Below are 16687 nucleotides of genomic sequence, written 5' to 3' on the forward strand. Positions count from 1 at the left end.
ATATGCTAATTTGCTTTGAAATATCTCTAAACAAACATAGGAGTAAATGGATATAAGTAGAATGTTACTACATTTTGTTATATATTTCCTCTAATTGCATGTTAATTATGTAGAAGATAGATGACCCAAATATATGCCTGCTAGTACCACCCAACTTTTTTTTACTGCATACTTTGAGTTAACTTTCTAGAGGTCATAGAGACTCAGGCAAAACTTAGAAGCCTAGGGTTGTGTTCAGCTTAGCAGTGAGGTTTCATACTTAGGAAGTTCAAAGCAGTAAGAGAAGATATTTGTATTACTAAGCAGTTATTGGTATATGTTGAAAAGCTTTAAGGCTTTATTGAGTCTAAAAACATAATAGAAAGAGCCTTGCTACTCCAAGTGTATTCTATGGACCCAAGAACATTGGCATCAAGTAGGAAGGTGTTGCAAATGCCTAATCTCAGATCCTACTCCAGACCTACTCAGTCAGAATCTGCATTTTTAACAAGATCCTCAGATGATTCACATGCACAGTAAAGTTTAAGTGACGTAGAGGATTTTGTTATTTACATAAATAACTTTGTTCATGTCTGAAATTGAAACAAGCACAATCCAAGTATCAATCCTGGTGCCTCAGCTGCTATTGTCTATTTTGGGGAGCCACATTTAACTTATTGAATTTTTTATTTTGTGATTTCTTTTTATTACTTTCACATTTTTCCATATTTGTTCAAACATTTTATTGTGAAAATTTTGAAGCATATAGAAAAGTTAAAAGAATTTTACAATGTACAGATATTTTGTTTTTTAAATTAAAAACTTTTTTGCCTATTGTAATTTTTAAGAACAATTTCCAGTGGATAATTCATCCCTGGCAGTGTTCATGACTATGTAAAATTTTACTGTCACAACTTTTGTAGAATATGTTTTTTTTTAATGCAGATCTAAAATAATGTACAAAATCAAAACAATTTAAGGAACCATTGATGAGGTTTGAACACAGTTTGAAATTTATAGGTAGTTTTCTGGACAACTTCTAAAAGGCCACAGCCTTTTTTTAGAAGTGTAATTGAATATCCAGTGACTATCTAACAAAGCAACATAGTTATCTTTTCGGGTTTTTGTAGAAGAACAAAAGAAAATATTTTCCTTCAAATCTATGTGAAAATATTACATATATATTTAGAAAAAATTTACCCTCACCTTTTTCCAGAAAAAATTATGGTAGCTTACAGTATTTATAAAATATGACTGTAAGATAATATTCATTAAAACTTAAGCAAAAGAATTTAGAAGCAAATTTAAGCTAAGAGTGACATGATAAAGCCCATAATGATGGCCTAGAAATTTGTGTTCAAATTTGGGTGTGAGGATTCATTTGCCAATTATGCCATTAAAGAAAAATCAAAACTTAGGAGAATTACAAATGTTCTTGTAAGATTAGATAGGAAGCTTCTACAACTCTTAATAAAAAGGATGTGTGTTAGAACGAACAAGATTTCTCTATTAGACATATAGGACTCAGTCTTTTCCTTTTAAGTCAAATGTATCAGAATATAATTTACATGTAATAAAATGTAATCATTTAACTGTAAAATTTGATAAATTTTCAAAAATATATATACTAGAATGTATACTAGAAAATATAAAGAACATTTCCTTCGCCTGTTTTGCTGTCAGTCACCCTCACCCCCACCTGGCCTAAGGCAACCACTGATCTCTTTTCTTGTCACTTTAGTTTTTTTCTGTTTAAGAATTTAATACATTTCATAAAAATGGTGGAGTCAGACAGTGCAAAAGAGTTTAGATGAACTGCACAGGGAGAGAGGACAGTCCTTAAAAGGCTGCCCTCACTTCAGACACCACAATTTCAGGTGTCCCCAGGGCCACCCTCACTTCACACCAGCTGGCTACAAATTGGGAGTAGCCACGGACTCCCTCAGGTTAGATAATTAGCTAGAACAACTCATAGAACTCAGGAAAGTGTTATATTTAGAATTACAGTTTTACTCATGTCTAAAGGAAACAAATTAGAACCAGCCAAAGGAAGAGACACTTAGAGTAAAGTCTGGGAGGGCTCTGAATGCAAAGCTTCTGTTGTCCTTAGGACAAGATACCTTCTCAATTCCTTACAACACGTATAGTATGTACTCTTTAAGCCTGGATTCTCCTATTTAGCATAATGCATTTGAGATTCACCTGTGACTGTAGTTTTTTTCCTTTTTGTTGCTGAGTAGTATTTCATTTTACCGCTATACCAAAGTTTGTTTATTCATTACTTATTAGTGGGCATTAGGGTTGTTTCTGCTTCTGGCTATTATGAATAAAGCTGATGTAAACATTCATGTACATGTCTTTTTGCTGGACATATATTTTTCTCTTGAGTAAATACCTAGGCTTGGAATTGCTGGGTTGTAAGCCTGTTTTGCTTCAAGAAGTTAGCCATGTGAGTATCTGAGAGGGAGGGATGGTAGCTGGGGAGGGACATTTTAAGCAGAGGAAACTTAAGTGCAAAAACCCTATCAAAGGAATGTACTTGATGTTTTCAGGAATGTCAAGGAGGCCTAAATAAATGGCTGATCCCAGGTCAGGAGGGGAAGAATGGTGGAAGATGATGTCAGAGAGATAGCAAGGGTGGGATGAGCAGCTGCTCACACATTATGTAAATCCTTAAAACCATGGTAAGAACTTTAGATTTTATTCTAAATGAGATAAGATGCCATTGGGAAGTTTTGAGTGGAAGAACAACAATAGCTGATTTAACCTTTTCAAAGAATTATCTCTGGCTTCTGTGAGGTGTAAGGATGTAGGTAGTTAGAAGGCTGTTTCAGTGTTCTAAGGTGAGGAACATTGGTAGTTGAAATAGCATAACAGCCTTGGACATGATTAGTGGTTAGAGTCTAGAAATATCTTGAAGATGGAGCTGATAGGGTGTGCTAATATACTGAATGTGAGGTGTGAAAGAAATTTAGGAGTCAAGAATGACTTCAAGGCTTTTGGCTTAGACAGCTGGGTGAATTGAATTATGAGTTACTGAAATGAGATTAGAGAAGGAATAAATAGAAAGAAAATCGGAAGATATTTTGGACATATTATGTGTGAGAAATTTGTTAGACATCTAGTTGTCAAGATGTGGCTGGATATCTGAATTCAGGAGAGAGGTCAAAGAGGTCAAGACAGATAAAATTCTGACTTCCCTCAGTGTGAGTGGTATTTAAAGCCATGCTACTGGATGAAGGTCATGTAGGGTAATGATTTTAACCCTGATTGCACGTTAGAATCACCTGTGAAACTTCTTAAAAATAGTGAAGCCTGCATTCTGTCTCTGAGATTCTGACTAGGGTGGGACATAACTGCCTTAGAAGCGAGCATAGGTGGAAAATCTCTGAGGACTGAGTTTTTGTAGACATTTCAACACTTAGAGGTCAGGAAAATGAGGAGGATACAACAAAGGATTCCAAAGAACAACCAGTAAGCTAGTTGGTCAACTCTGGTGGCAACCTGCAAGGCAAATAAAGAAAACGTTTCACAAATGGCAGTGAAATCAATCATGTCCAATCTGTTTGCTAAGATGCATACGATGAAGATTGAGGACTCACTCTAGATTTGGCAAGATAGAGATAACTGATAACCTTGATGGAACCGTTTTAGTGGAGTGGTTGAGACAAGGCCTGACTGCAGTCTGTTAAAAAGAAAATGAGTAGTAGTAAAGACAATGAGTTTTGATGTAAAAGGAGGCAGGTAAGTTGGGTTGTAGCAGGAGGAAGATTTTAGGGTCAAGGGAGTTTTTGTTTTAAGATGAGAGGTAATTCAACATGTTTGTGTGCTGAGAGTAATAAATTCTATGTTGCAGTAAAACTTAGTAGCAGAAGTGGGTTGAAGTATGAGATCTTGGAGACAATAAATGAAGTATAGTTTCTGATTAAGGAAGAGCTTGTCCATGTATTCTTAAAGTAGATGATGGTAATGACTAAATCTTCATGGTATTTAGATTCTATTGGTTATATTTAAAGGAAGGATATGCCAGTTTAAAAAAAAATCCCAAAATTTACAGCATACTAGAAATGATATGCTTTACAACTGGTTAAATAAATGATGAAAATTTTTAGATGTCAACTTTAAAATGTGTGAGGGCGTATGTGTTAGGTTCCTGTTATTGGGATAACAAATTATTACAATCTTTGGTTTAAAGTAACACAAATTTATTATCTTACAGTTCTGGAGATCAGAAGTCTGAAATAGGTCTTACTGGGCTAAAATCAAGGTGTTGGCAGAGCTGCATTCCTTCTGGAGGATATAGATGTGAATGTTTCCTTTCCTTTTCCAGCTTTTAGTGGCCTTCTGCATTCCTTAGCTTATGGGCCTTTACTCTGGCTTCAAAGCAAGCAGCATAGCCAGCATAGCATCTTCAAATCTCTGACTCTGACCTACTCTTCAGAGTTAGAGGGACTTCCCTTTTCTACTTTGAAAGACCCTTGTGATTATGTTGGGCTCACTTGAATAATGCAAGTTAATCTCATTATTTTAAAGTCAGCTGATTAGCAACCTTGATTCCTTCTTGCTGTGTGACATAACATTGTGTCAGGTTCCAGGAATAGGATGTGGACATCTTTGGAGGACCATTATTATTCCTACTGCAGCATATATAGTTTAAAAAAATTATGGAGTATATTAGTGAAAAAGTTTGAAGACCATTGTCCTACTTGTCCTCTCTTTGGTATTTGATATTAATGACCCATTGCTTTTTCTGGACTCCTTTGATGTCCATGGTATCACTCCTGTTTCTCCTTCCATTCAGATAATGTCCTTCACGTACTCTTCTTGGGCTTGTCCTTCAATGTGTGAGAGCCCTGGGATTCTTTCCTTGGCCATATTTTTACTCCTTGTACTCCTGAGCAGTCCCATGTATAGCCAGGGCTTTATTTACCATCTATATACTGACTCCCAAATATTACCTTTAACTCATACCTCACTCCTGAATTTAAAACCTATGTATTAATACCTACCTTTCTATGGGTATCCTAAGAACCTTCAAATTTAGCATGTTCAAGGTTTTACTCATCTTCTTAGTCCCAAAATTTCCTTCTGAAAATTCTCTTTGTAGAGAATTTTCTCTCTCCACCAAGTAGTACCTAAAATAGAAACCTGGGAGTCACTATAATTTACTTTTATTCTTACTCTTACTCTCTATGTTCTACATTTCCTATTGGGCTACTCTTTATCCTAGCACCATTGCTGTTGTCTTAGCTCCTTATTTTTTGTGTGTATTAACTTTCTCAGCCTGCTAATGATGTTCCTACTTCCACTCTTAGACCCATCCTTCCTTCTTCTCTTCCCTCTCTCCCTCCCTCTTTCTATTTTTCTTTCTTTCATTTATTTAGCAAAGAAATAATTTGGAAGAGGGTTATAAAAATAACATTGAAGTAGTATCAGTGTATTATAGAGGATTATAAAGCATTGAAGAGTATAAGGAAGTAAATTTAAATCTCATGTAATATTCTTATTCAAAAATATGATTAATATTTAATTAGTATATCTATCAAGTTGCTTTGTGTGCATTTCAATATAATTGGGTCTTTCTATATACACACTATTTTTTTTATTGTTCTTTTCCCCTTCACTTATGATTTTAAATGGCTGTAATAGTAGCACTATCTCATTGAGTTATTGTGAGGGCTGAATTATTTAATGTATGTAAACAGTGCTTGTTCTATCACTTATCTTTGTCTCAGTATCAGCAGCAGTATTATTCCCCATTTCCTGCTGCATAAATGAACTCTTTAGCTGGATAAACAAGAGATCTGATTCTTATCTATTTGTGTAGTCTCACCTCCCAATGCTCTCAAATAATAAAACTGCAGTTTAGCTAAACTGAACTGCTTATCATTCTACAGATGTGAGATGTTCCCTTATGTCTCCAAACATAAGAGAACAAACTTTTTTCTGTCACTAAACATTAAGAGGAATTTATTAGATGTATTACCATATTGGAAATACTGAAAAACAGCACAGTTTCTATGTTTAAAAGCAATTTCATAGAAGATGCAGAAGTTTTGTCAGTGTTACTTACATTCATCTTCAGTAAAAACTTAGAGTAGTTCTCTGACTGAAGTAGTCTAGGTATATAGCTTTCTTGTTATTTAAGTTGACATAGAGACAGAGGCTCAAGAATATAGATTTATGATTGGGTCATATATTCCTTAGATAAGGGGTGTCCCAACCTGGGGTTCATAGAACCTTTCTCAAAAGGGTTCATGGAGAGAATTCAGGAGGGTGGAGGTGGGGTTGGGGGAATGGTCTGTGAACTTGCATGGAAAAAATTATATCTTGTTTAACCACTAGCTGAACTTTGACATTTTCTTCAATTATGGCTGGTGATGACAGACCATGATAATATTAGTGGCATAGTGACTTCGTTATTAATTTAAATCACAGATATTTTTATATTGTAATGTTGTTGTTATAGCTATCTCAGATATAGTCATATGTAGTTTTTGCTCATCATTAGTAATCACTAATCACAAGACAACTCTGTACCTATTAGTTGTTCATCCATCAAAGTGAGGTTCTATGTTCTTCATATCTATGTTGCTTTCCAGTATTACCTAAATAGAAAATTCTCTGTTTTGTTTGAAAGAGCAACCTTTCATCACCTGGAAGCACTTCACAACTCTTTCAAGAATTACTGAAGCCACTTCTGTCTTTATAGCACCAAATTTGAAGCATGGATTCACAATCCTTTTCTTTACAATGTGTATTGTTTCCAATTCAACGTCTTGAGTATGTTGATTTAGTTAAAGATGAACTCATTAACTTCAGGACAAAAAAAGTTACCACATTAGCTTTTGAATTTAGAAATTTAGAAGCCTTGGAGAATTCTGGGATTTTTTGAGAGAAACCTACCACTATCTTGTAAAATGAACTATGGAAGCTTTAATTACATTTGTAGCAGCATATATATACTTGTGTATCAGGATTTTTATCACTTTTAGATATAAAAAATTTGATGTTCAACATGACATGTGTAGTGCCTTGTTGAAGACCACTACATAGTTCGATGTTCTTATTTTATCTAAGCAACAACTTTACCTTATGCTGTCTTTCAAAAAATTAACTTTGGTTTATCTATATTTTATATGTACTGTCTTACATATAATGGATTAATACTCAAAATATTTTGACAACCGTATTTCAGTATAGTTTTCTTCCTTTGTAATCCCACACATTTTCATTTATGGATTTAAAATGATATTCTAAGAAGAGGAGCCATAGGATCCAGCAGACTACCAAAGCTTCTGACAGGACGAAAATAACTAAGAACCTCTGCTTTATATGACCATTTCCCCAAGAATCGTTTGTCTAAGTCAACATATGTTTTTGGGTAGTTCTTTTTGGGGCATTGTATAATAATAAATAATACAATATAATACAATAGATAAGAGCTATTGATTCTGAATCAGTGTTATAGGTCCCTTCTCCCCATTGCCTAACACAGTGCCTTTATACTTATGAGCCTATAGCTAGCTGTTTGATGAATGAATAAGGCAGTATGCGGTGCTTTCTTAAACAGTTTTATTATTTTTGTAAAAGTGCTTGTGCCCAGTGTAAAGCTTTCACACAAAACAGAAACTTGCACAGAAAGTAAAAATCACCCAAAGGGTCATCTTTAACCATTCCTAATAGTTTGATGATTTCTACAAGTCTCCCATGCTCGTGTTCAAACATACACACACAAACACACAGTTTTATATGAGGGAATCATATAATCATGCCTAATTGTAATTGTTTTTCTCCACTTAATGGATAATGAATGTCTTTCCATGTTAATAAAATAGATCTATATCATTAATTGTATTTAGTTATGTACTATTGCATTGTATATATGTACTGTAATTTACTTAGTGAATCTCCTGTTGATATTTGCTTTTTCACTATTTTAAGCAATACTGTAATTAACCATACTATAGTTAATGTTTGTGCATAAAATTATTTTATACTTGTACAGTTATTTCCTTGACTATATCTATAAGCAATGAGATTGTATGTTTTACATTTAGAAAACATTGCCAGTCTGCCTCTCATAAAAGTTGCTTTACATTACATTCTTATGAACAGTATTAAGAGTATTTCTGATTTTCCCATAACATCTTTTGCACAAAAAGGTTTGGTAGTCTTTGTCATCTTTATCAAGGTGAAAGGCAAAAGAGGCTCTATTATCGCTATCTATGGTCTTTGATAGTAGTTAGGTTGCAAATCTTTTCATTTGTTTTAAGCCCATTCCTATTCTTTTATAAATATCCCATTATGTTCATATTTGAGAGTGTGTCTGTTTCTTATAGAATTATAAAAACTGCTGTGTGTCATGTATATTAATACTTTGCCATATTGCAAATATTTTTCCAGTTTATGTTTTGATTTTGCTTGTGATATTTTTGTGTAGTTAAAATTATTAATTTTTATTTATGGTTTTTCTTATGGTGATTTACTTAGCAAGGGTAGAATTACCTCAGGGTTATTTTGTACAATTTTAGTCTAATACTTTTAATTCTTACATTAAATCTTGAGTTTATCTGGAATTATCTTTGATGTAAGTAGTTAGTAAATGATTAAACTTTGTGGCCAGATGACTAGGTAGCACTAATATTTTTAAGTTAAATAATCCATCTTTTCCCTAATTAAGATGTGCCATTTATCATCTATTAAGTCATTATAAGTACTTGGATCTATTTCCTGTCTCTCCAGTCTACTTCCTTATTTTCCCTATTTCTTGCCCCAGTATCATACTGCTGTTTTCATGAGTATATATCAGTATGTTTTAAAAATAAGACAAATTTTGTCATCACTTTCTTTGTACAGTTGTCTGGGCTGTTTTTGCAGTATTTTTCAGATGGAACACTGCTTTGAAGCCAACATCTTATTGTAGTGATTGCCTCCCAGGTTTGGAAACTGATGTTCACATTCATATTTCACAGTTTGGAGACACAAGCATAATTTTTGTTCATAGGAATAGTTGAAGCTTATGATGTATTGGAGTTATTTTAAAGGAGTTGCATGTCAGTAAAGGATATTAGTGAAAGATGTTCCTGGAAAAGTAAGTAGGGACCAGATCTGTAGGCCTTTGAGCCTTGTTTTAAGGAGTTTGAAATTTATTCCTAGGTCTGAAAAGAGTCATTGAGGCATAAAAGGAAGGGATGTGACAAGATCCTATTTATGTTGTAGAAAGTATTCTATCTACAGTGTGGAGGATGGGTTGAAGAGGGGAAAGACTAGAAAAGAGTTAACATGGGTGAGTTATGGCCATGATCACAGAGGAAATGGAATATATTGGAAAAATGCTAAGAACAGGATGTGGGTGAAATGGCAAGGGAGATGGAGATGTCAAGGTAGACAAAATGTTACCAAGTGTGTAGAACTGAGGTTGAATATAATTTAGTTAACAGTACTCATTATTAATATCACTAGTATTATTATTAACATCACTCATTGTTATATTATTCTACTCATTGCTAACATTATTAACATTACTTATTGTTACCTTTTTGGTTAAAGGAGTATTTCTCAATCTTTGTGAACATGAAGACTCTATTTTAATATGAAAAAGTAATGTAGATTGCTCCCTTCCTACATACGATAGATGTATTTTTAGCAGCAATTGACTTCTGTAATGTTTTCAAGGGACTTTTATTTTTTTTTCTCACAATATCATGAGCATATATCATTCATGCGTATATTTTGTTAGGGCTAAATAAAGATAAAAATGGCAATAGGTACTGCAGTTAAAAGTGATGGAACTCTTATAGAAACCTCTCAAGTCCCCCAGAAGCCCTTGGGATCTGTAGCCCGTAGGTTTAAAACTATTGGTTAAAATAATTCTTTGTTTTAAAACAATGAATTTGTTTTGAAGATTTTAACTCTAAATATGCAACTTTGTCCCTTCTATTGGAAAAAGTAATTTCACCATATAGAATCTGCTTCTTTCATGAAAGACACATTTCATTAAATAGGGGAAAGTATTAGTAATTAACAACTGTATTTAACATAAATAAGAATTTGTTAAATGTAAAAAGCCAAAAGTTTAAAATGTTCTAGACAAGTAGATATGAGGAATTTTAGTGACCTTATGTTTTTCCTCTTATTTTTGTATCATTGTATTAATGTAAATAATTTTACAACTAAGTCACTAGAAGATTTTTTGTTCTTCATTCATTTAATATAGAATTAATTGTACTCTGTACTTTATAGTGTGAACTATATTGTAAAAACATTTCTTATTAAAGCATAAATCATTTACTGCTGCTACTGTAATTCATTGAGAGTCAGCAGTCAGGAACTTAGGGTGTATGTCTCTTTCCTGCTTATTAAAATTCAGAATGCCTTATAGAATTATACTGCCATTTAATTTCACCCTTCAGAGTTGTCAGTGTCTTTACAAACACAATTCAGTAATATTATAAAAAAGTATTCATTAAAATTTAATTGTAATTGATTTTTGTTTTTAAAGGCTCTTTATCTGTGAAAATGTTCACAGAAATTATATTTCTGTGATTTCCTGAAATTTTCCTAAAATAGTGAGCTTTTATGTTGTTTATTTAAAAAGAATAACTTTTGACATACTATAAAAGTTAATATTAATTTATCTTGATATTATTTAATGCATCCTTGTGATCAGTATTATTGAAATGGAAAAATAATTAATCCAATAAACATAAAAAATATCCATATGTGCTGGGCTGGCACAGTAAAAATAAAAAGAGTTTATTAAGATGAAAAAATGCAAATCTGTAAATGTAATTCACCACATAAATAGAAGTAAAATAAAGACCGTATGATCCTTTCAATAGATGCAAAAAAAGCATTTGACAAAATTCAACACCTTTTTATGATAAGAATTCTTAACAAAATAGGCATAGATGGGACTTATCTCAAAATGATAAAAGCCATATACAACAAACCCACAGCCAACATCATACTGAATGGGGAAAAATTGAAAGCATTCCTACTTAGACCTGGAACCAGACAAGTTTGTCTTCTATCACCACTTCTATTCAACATAGTGCTGGAAGTCCTAGCTAGATCAATCAGACAGAGAAGGAAATCAAGGGTATTCAAATGGGGAGTAGGAGAGGTCAAACTATCTCCCTTTGCAGATATGATCTTATGTCTAGAAAACCCCAAAGATTCCACCAAGAGATTACTGGAATTGATAAATTCAGCAAAGTCTCAATTTACAAAATCACTATACACAAATCAGTAGTATTCATATACACCAGCAACAGTTAAGCTGAGAACTAAATCAAAGACTCAGTACCTTTCACAATAGTAACAAAGAAAATAAAATACCTAGGAATATATTTAACTAAGGAGGTGAAAGACCTCTACAGGGAGAACTATGAAACACTGAGGAAGGAAATAGCAGAGGACATAAACAGATAGGAAAACATACCATGCTCATAGATCAGCAGAATCGATGTTGTTAAAATGTCTATACTACCCAAAGTGATCTACAGATTCAATGCAATTCCTATTAAAATTCTAACATCATTTTTTGCAGATCTAGAAAAAATAATTTTACACTTTATATAGAACCAGAGAAGACCCTGTATAGCCAAAGCAATCCTAAGCAAAAAGAACAAATTGAGAGGCATCAATTTATTAGATTTGAAGATATACTACAAGGCTATAGTAACCAAAACAGCATGGTACTGGCACAAGAATAGAGACATAGACCAATGGAACAGGACAGAGAACCCAGATATAAAACCATCCTCATACTGCCATCTGATCTTTGACAAAGAAGACAAAAATATATACTGGAGAAAAGAATCCCTATTCAATAAATGGTGCTGGGAAAATTGGATAACCACATGTAGAAGACTGAAACAGGATCTGTACCTCTCACTACTCACAAAAATTAATTCATGATGGATAACAGACTTAAACCTAAGGCATGAAACTGTAAGAATTACAGAAGAAAATTTTGGAAAAACTCTTGTACATATCAGCCTAGGCACAGAATTTATTAAGAAGATTCCAAAGACAATCACAGCAACAACAAAAATAAATAAATGGGACCTGATTAAATTTAAAAGCTTCTGCACAGCCAAGGAAACAATCAAGAAAGTCAATAGAAATCCTACAGAATGGGAGAAAATATTTGCATGCTATACATCCTATAAAGGGCTGGTAAGTAGAATCTATAAAGAACTCAAGCAAATCAGCAAGAAAAAAAATCAAAACAACCCCATTAAAAAGTGGGCAAAAGACATGAACAGAAACTTTTCAAAAGAAGATAGACTAATGGCCAATAAATATGAAAAAATGCTCAACATCTCATCAGGGAAATGCAAATCAAAACCACAATGAGATATTACATAACTCCAGTGAGAATGGCTTTTATTAAAAAGTCGCAAAACAACAAATGGTAGCATGTATGCGGAGAGAGAGAAACATTCATATAGTGTTGGTAGGACTGCAAACTAGTCCAACCTCTGTGGAGATACCTCAAAGAACTAAAAGTAGAACTACCATTTAATCCAGCAATCCCACTACTGGGGATTTAACCAAAGGAACAAAAGACATTCTATTAAAAAAGACTCCTGCATTCAAATGTTTATAGCAGCACAGTTCACAATTGCAAAGATGTGGAAACAACCCAAGTGCCGTCAATACATGAGTGGATTAATAAAATGTGGTATATGTATACCACGGAGTACTACTCAGCCATAAAAGAGTAATACCTCTTGTATTAACCTATATGGAACTGGGGACCATTATTCTAAGTGCAGTATCAGAAGAATGAAAAAACAAACACCACATGTACTCACCATTAAATTGGAACTAATCGAGCAATACTCATGTATACCTATGATAGTAAAATTCAATGGAAATCAAGCAGGTGGGAGTGGGGAGGAAGAGATGGGTAAATTCACCCATAATGGGTACAGTACACACTATCTGGGGGATGGGCACTCTTAATACCCTTGACTCAAATGATACAAAAGCAATTTATCTAACCAAAACGTTTGTAGCCCCATAATATTCTGAAATAAAAAGACGAGGAAAGACACAGTTAAAGAATTGCAAGGTAGTTGGAGAAACAGGGAACATATATATTAGATATTGAAATGATATTATATTGAATGTTATAGACAAATAGATTTTACTGTTTGTTCATTCATTCAACAGGGGCCTATTTAATGCATACTGTAGTTTAATAATTCCTTTACCTCAGTGTTTTGCATTATATGTTGATTGCTGTATAAAGCTACTAAAGTCTTTTTCACTCATTATTTATTTAAAGGAATATGGTTGTTAACAAAAGGACTATGTGTTTTAATTATACTTTGTATGCCTTTTGTCCATGGGATTCTCAGAGAGTATGTTTATAATGATTGGTCTATAGCATTAAACTTATATTACCTTATATTACATTCTTAGAAGCTGATGCATCAATAACTGATAGAAATAAATTTTACATGGAGGATATTATGCTTTTTTCCAATTAATTTCTGTTTTATTTATAATTCCTAAGCAATACAGTTTTCAAATTCTGACTGCTGCATAAATTTTAAAATTCATCTTTCCTTTATCGAAGAATAAAAGCAAGAGAATAAAGCTCAAATTTTAGAACGTAGGGTCTCTGTGAGACAATTCTTTATGCCATAGAAAATCACAGACTGATCACTTTCTCAATGTTGCTCTTCAGTGTTGAATTATACGTGTTCTTATCATCTTAAAATATCTTAAATTAGGTAAGACTAACTAAATTTAGTTTTTGTGCTTATGGTATAAAGATAAGATTTAAATTAACTCCAATAGCAGAGGTTCTTAAAATGTAGAATGTTATAATATCGAATTTGAATAATCTCTCCATGCTTGTCATTTTATATGGATAATATCATAAGACAAGGAATGACAGATTAAGACCTGCCTCGCGGAGGGAAAACTAAATTACGTGACTTTTATTAAGGCATAAATAACCTATTAACCATTATCTGGAATACCAATTAGTAGAAAGAGCACTGACAATTTTATTTATCAACATTAAACACAATTATTAATTACAGACCTGATGAATTTAGCAGTAAGCAGACCATATTGAATATGCTGGGACCTTAAGTCCATTATATGAGAGGGATGATTACCAAAATCCTGTGGGGAAATAAGTAATTGTAGTTGTAAAATTTTAATTGCCTTGGAATAAGGCAAATTATATTTTCTTGTCTGACAATATAAATAGTATGGCATTAACGTAGTTGTAAATAGGAAATGGATTTATGTTAGATTTTAAAACAGAGAATAGTGATGAATTTTGTGTCATAGTATTCCATGTGAATGGCATACTGTAAATACATACAGATTTCTTCAGATACATTGTTTAGTAGGTGAGCTATTTTCTGTATTCCTTTTTTCGTATTGAAGATAAATGTGGGAGGGATCTTTTTGAGTGAATTACTACAGGTGAATGGGAATTATATAACTGAAAAAATATTTTCATCATATTATGATTAGCAGTGATGTGAAATGAACAAGAGACAATCACATTTTTTGTATCTTTTTTCTTTTTCTTTGAAGATCCAAATTCCAGAATTTGTGGACATTTACTCATAGGTGCAGCCAAGAATTCTTTTGCAAAACTCATGGATAAAATTAGTCTGGCAATGGAATGTATACCTTTGCATAGTAGCAGGAGTATTACATATGTAGAAAAAGATTCCCTGGTTCAGAGGCTGGCCTGTGGACTTCATAAAGTAAACACACTGGCCCTGAAATATGGTTTACGTGGCCATGTACCCATTATGGTACGTATATAATATTATTTAATAGTGATCTTAGGACTTGTAGATTTAATTTTGAACCAACCTAAATTATAGTTTAAATTAGTTGTATATGAATATATCTAGATTTTCTTTAGATTTCATGTAAACATTTAATACCATAAATAAAAGTTCTTATGAATAAGTGTCCCAAATACCATAATAGAAAAGTCATGGCATTAGTTCTAAATTTACTATTCTCTACAAATACACTGCAACAGAATTGTATGAGACATAAACAGCTGTCAATTTCATTTTCTGGCCGTCTAGATTATTTATTTTCTTCAGGTGTTCATTTTATATAAGCCAAATCATTGGTCACGTGAAAAATAAAGTTTTCACCTCTACGTTTCAGTAATAGCTAGTATTATTTTTTGTATAATCTAAGTTACATTTAATTTGGTAAAATGGTCATACTATTTATTTATTAATACATCTGTAATTACTGCTTGTAAAATTGCTCTTGTTTAACAACAGAAAAGCACAGCATCATTGCAGAAGCAAATATTTGGATTCACACAAAGACTGCATGCAGCAGAAGTGGAACGCCGCTCACTACGCTTAGAGGTCACAGAATTCAAACGAAATGTGAATGAAATGAAAAAGGAGCTTGACAAAACCCAGTGTCTCCAAATGCAGTTAAATGAATTTAAGCAGTCTGTAAGTTTGTATGATTAAGGAAACTATTGCTTTGGTGATATCTATTTGTCTATCTCTTTATCTTTTTTTTGCTTAATTATTATTGTGTTTGGTTTTTCAAATAATTCAGTCTCATTAATAGGAATTTTTGTTTACAGAAAACTTTCCTCCTAAAATGCCTCCTATTGAGGCAAACTGAAGTTGGTGGGAAAGAAGGAGGGATTTCTCCTTTTCTCCTCTTACTTTTGAATATTTTGAGTAAGTTAGATTGTTTAGTATGAAATCAAGTTGCTTTTCCAAAGAAATGTTCAATTTGTCTTTCATCAAGGATTTATATGTGTTATTTTAGAAAGTAGAAGGTAGCTAAAAAAGAAAGGCTATACCATTAGATCTAGATCAAAATGTGTAAATGTGTGAAGCGGAATAAAATGAAGATACATATGTATTATATTAATGTTTGCAGTTGGCTTAGTCATTAACATTGTTGTTTTTATGAACGTGGTAGCTCATGCCTGTAGTCCGAGCTACTCGGGAGGCTGAGGCGGGAGGATCACTTGAGCTCACGAGTTTGAGACCAGCCTGAGCAAAGCAAGACCCCCTACCCCTACAGAAAATAGAAAAATTAGTCGGGCATGGTAGCACATGCTCATAGTTCCAGCTACTCAGGAGGCTGAGGCACGAGGATGGCTTGAGCCCAGGAGTTTGAGGTTACAGTGAGCTATATTGATGCCACTGCACTCTAGCCAGGGTGACAGAGCAGGACTCTATCTTAAACAAACAAACAAAGATAAAACATCACTGTTTTTAATGTGGATATAGAAAAATGAGGGTAAAAGATTACACTGAAACTTCAACTGTATAAAACTTATAATAGCTACTATAAATATGAATATAAAATTTGTTTCTTAAAACTAGTAACAAGCTACTCTTAGTAGCTTCCTTCTTTGGGAAACTCAAATTTTTCAAGCTTGACTTCAGTTTAAATGTACTTTTATTTTTTTTTTTTATTTTATTTTTTTTTTTGAGACAGAGTCTCACTCTGTTGCCCAGGCTAGAGTGAGTGCCGTGGCGTCAGCCTAGCTCACAGCAACCTCAAACTCCTGAGCTCAGGCGATCCTCCTGTCTCAGCCTCCCGAGTAGCTGGGACTACAGGCATGCACCACCATGCCCGGCTAATTTTTTCTATATATATTTTTTAGCTGTCCATATAATGTCTTTCTATTTTTAGTAGAGATGGGGTCTCGCTCTTG

The 16687-nt window shown here is 33.3% G+C and overlaps 1 protein-coding gene across 2 annotated transcripts in view; it reads left to right on the plus strand.

Moving 5' to 3' along the window:
- Positions 1–16687, plus strand: part of CCDC171 (coiled-coil domain containing 171) — a 303473-nt gene that overhangs the window by 126074 nt on the left and 160712 nt on the right. For both annotated transcript variants that reach the window (XM_069474218.1, XM_069474217.1), the window contains 2 exons: positions 14557–14783; positions 15276–15458. In XM_069474218.1, the coding sequence (XP_069330319.1) occupies positions 14557–14783; positions 15276–15458 (410 nt within the window). The remainder of the gene's footprint in view (positions 1–14556; positions 14784–15275; positions 15459–16687) is intronic.

The sequence above is a fragment of the Eulemur rufifrons genome, chromosome 7 (genome assembly GCF_041146395.1).
Source record: "Eulemur rufifrons isolate Redbay chromosome 7, OSU_ERuf_1, whole genome shotgun sequence".
In the NCBI taxonomy this organism is placed as follows: Eukaryota; Metazoa; Chordata; class Mammalia; order Primates; family Lemuridae; genus Eulemur; species Eulemur rufifrons.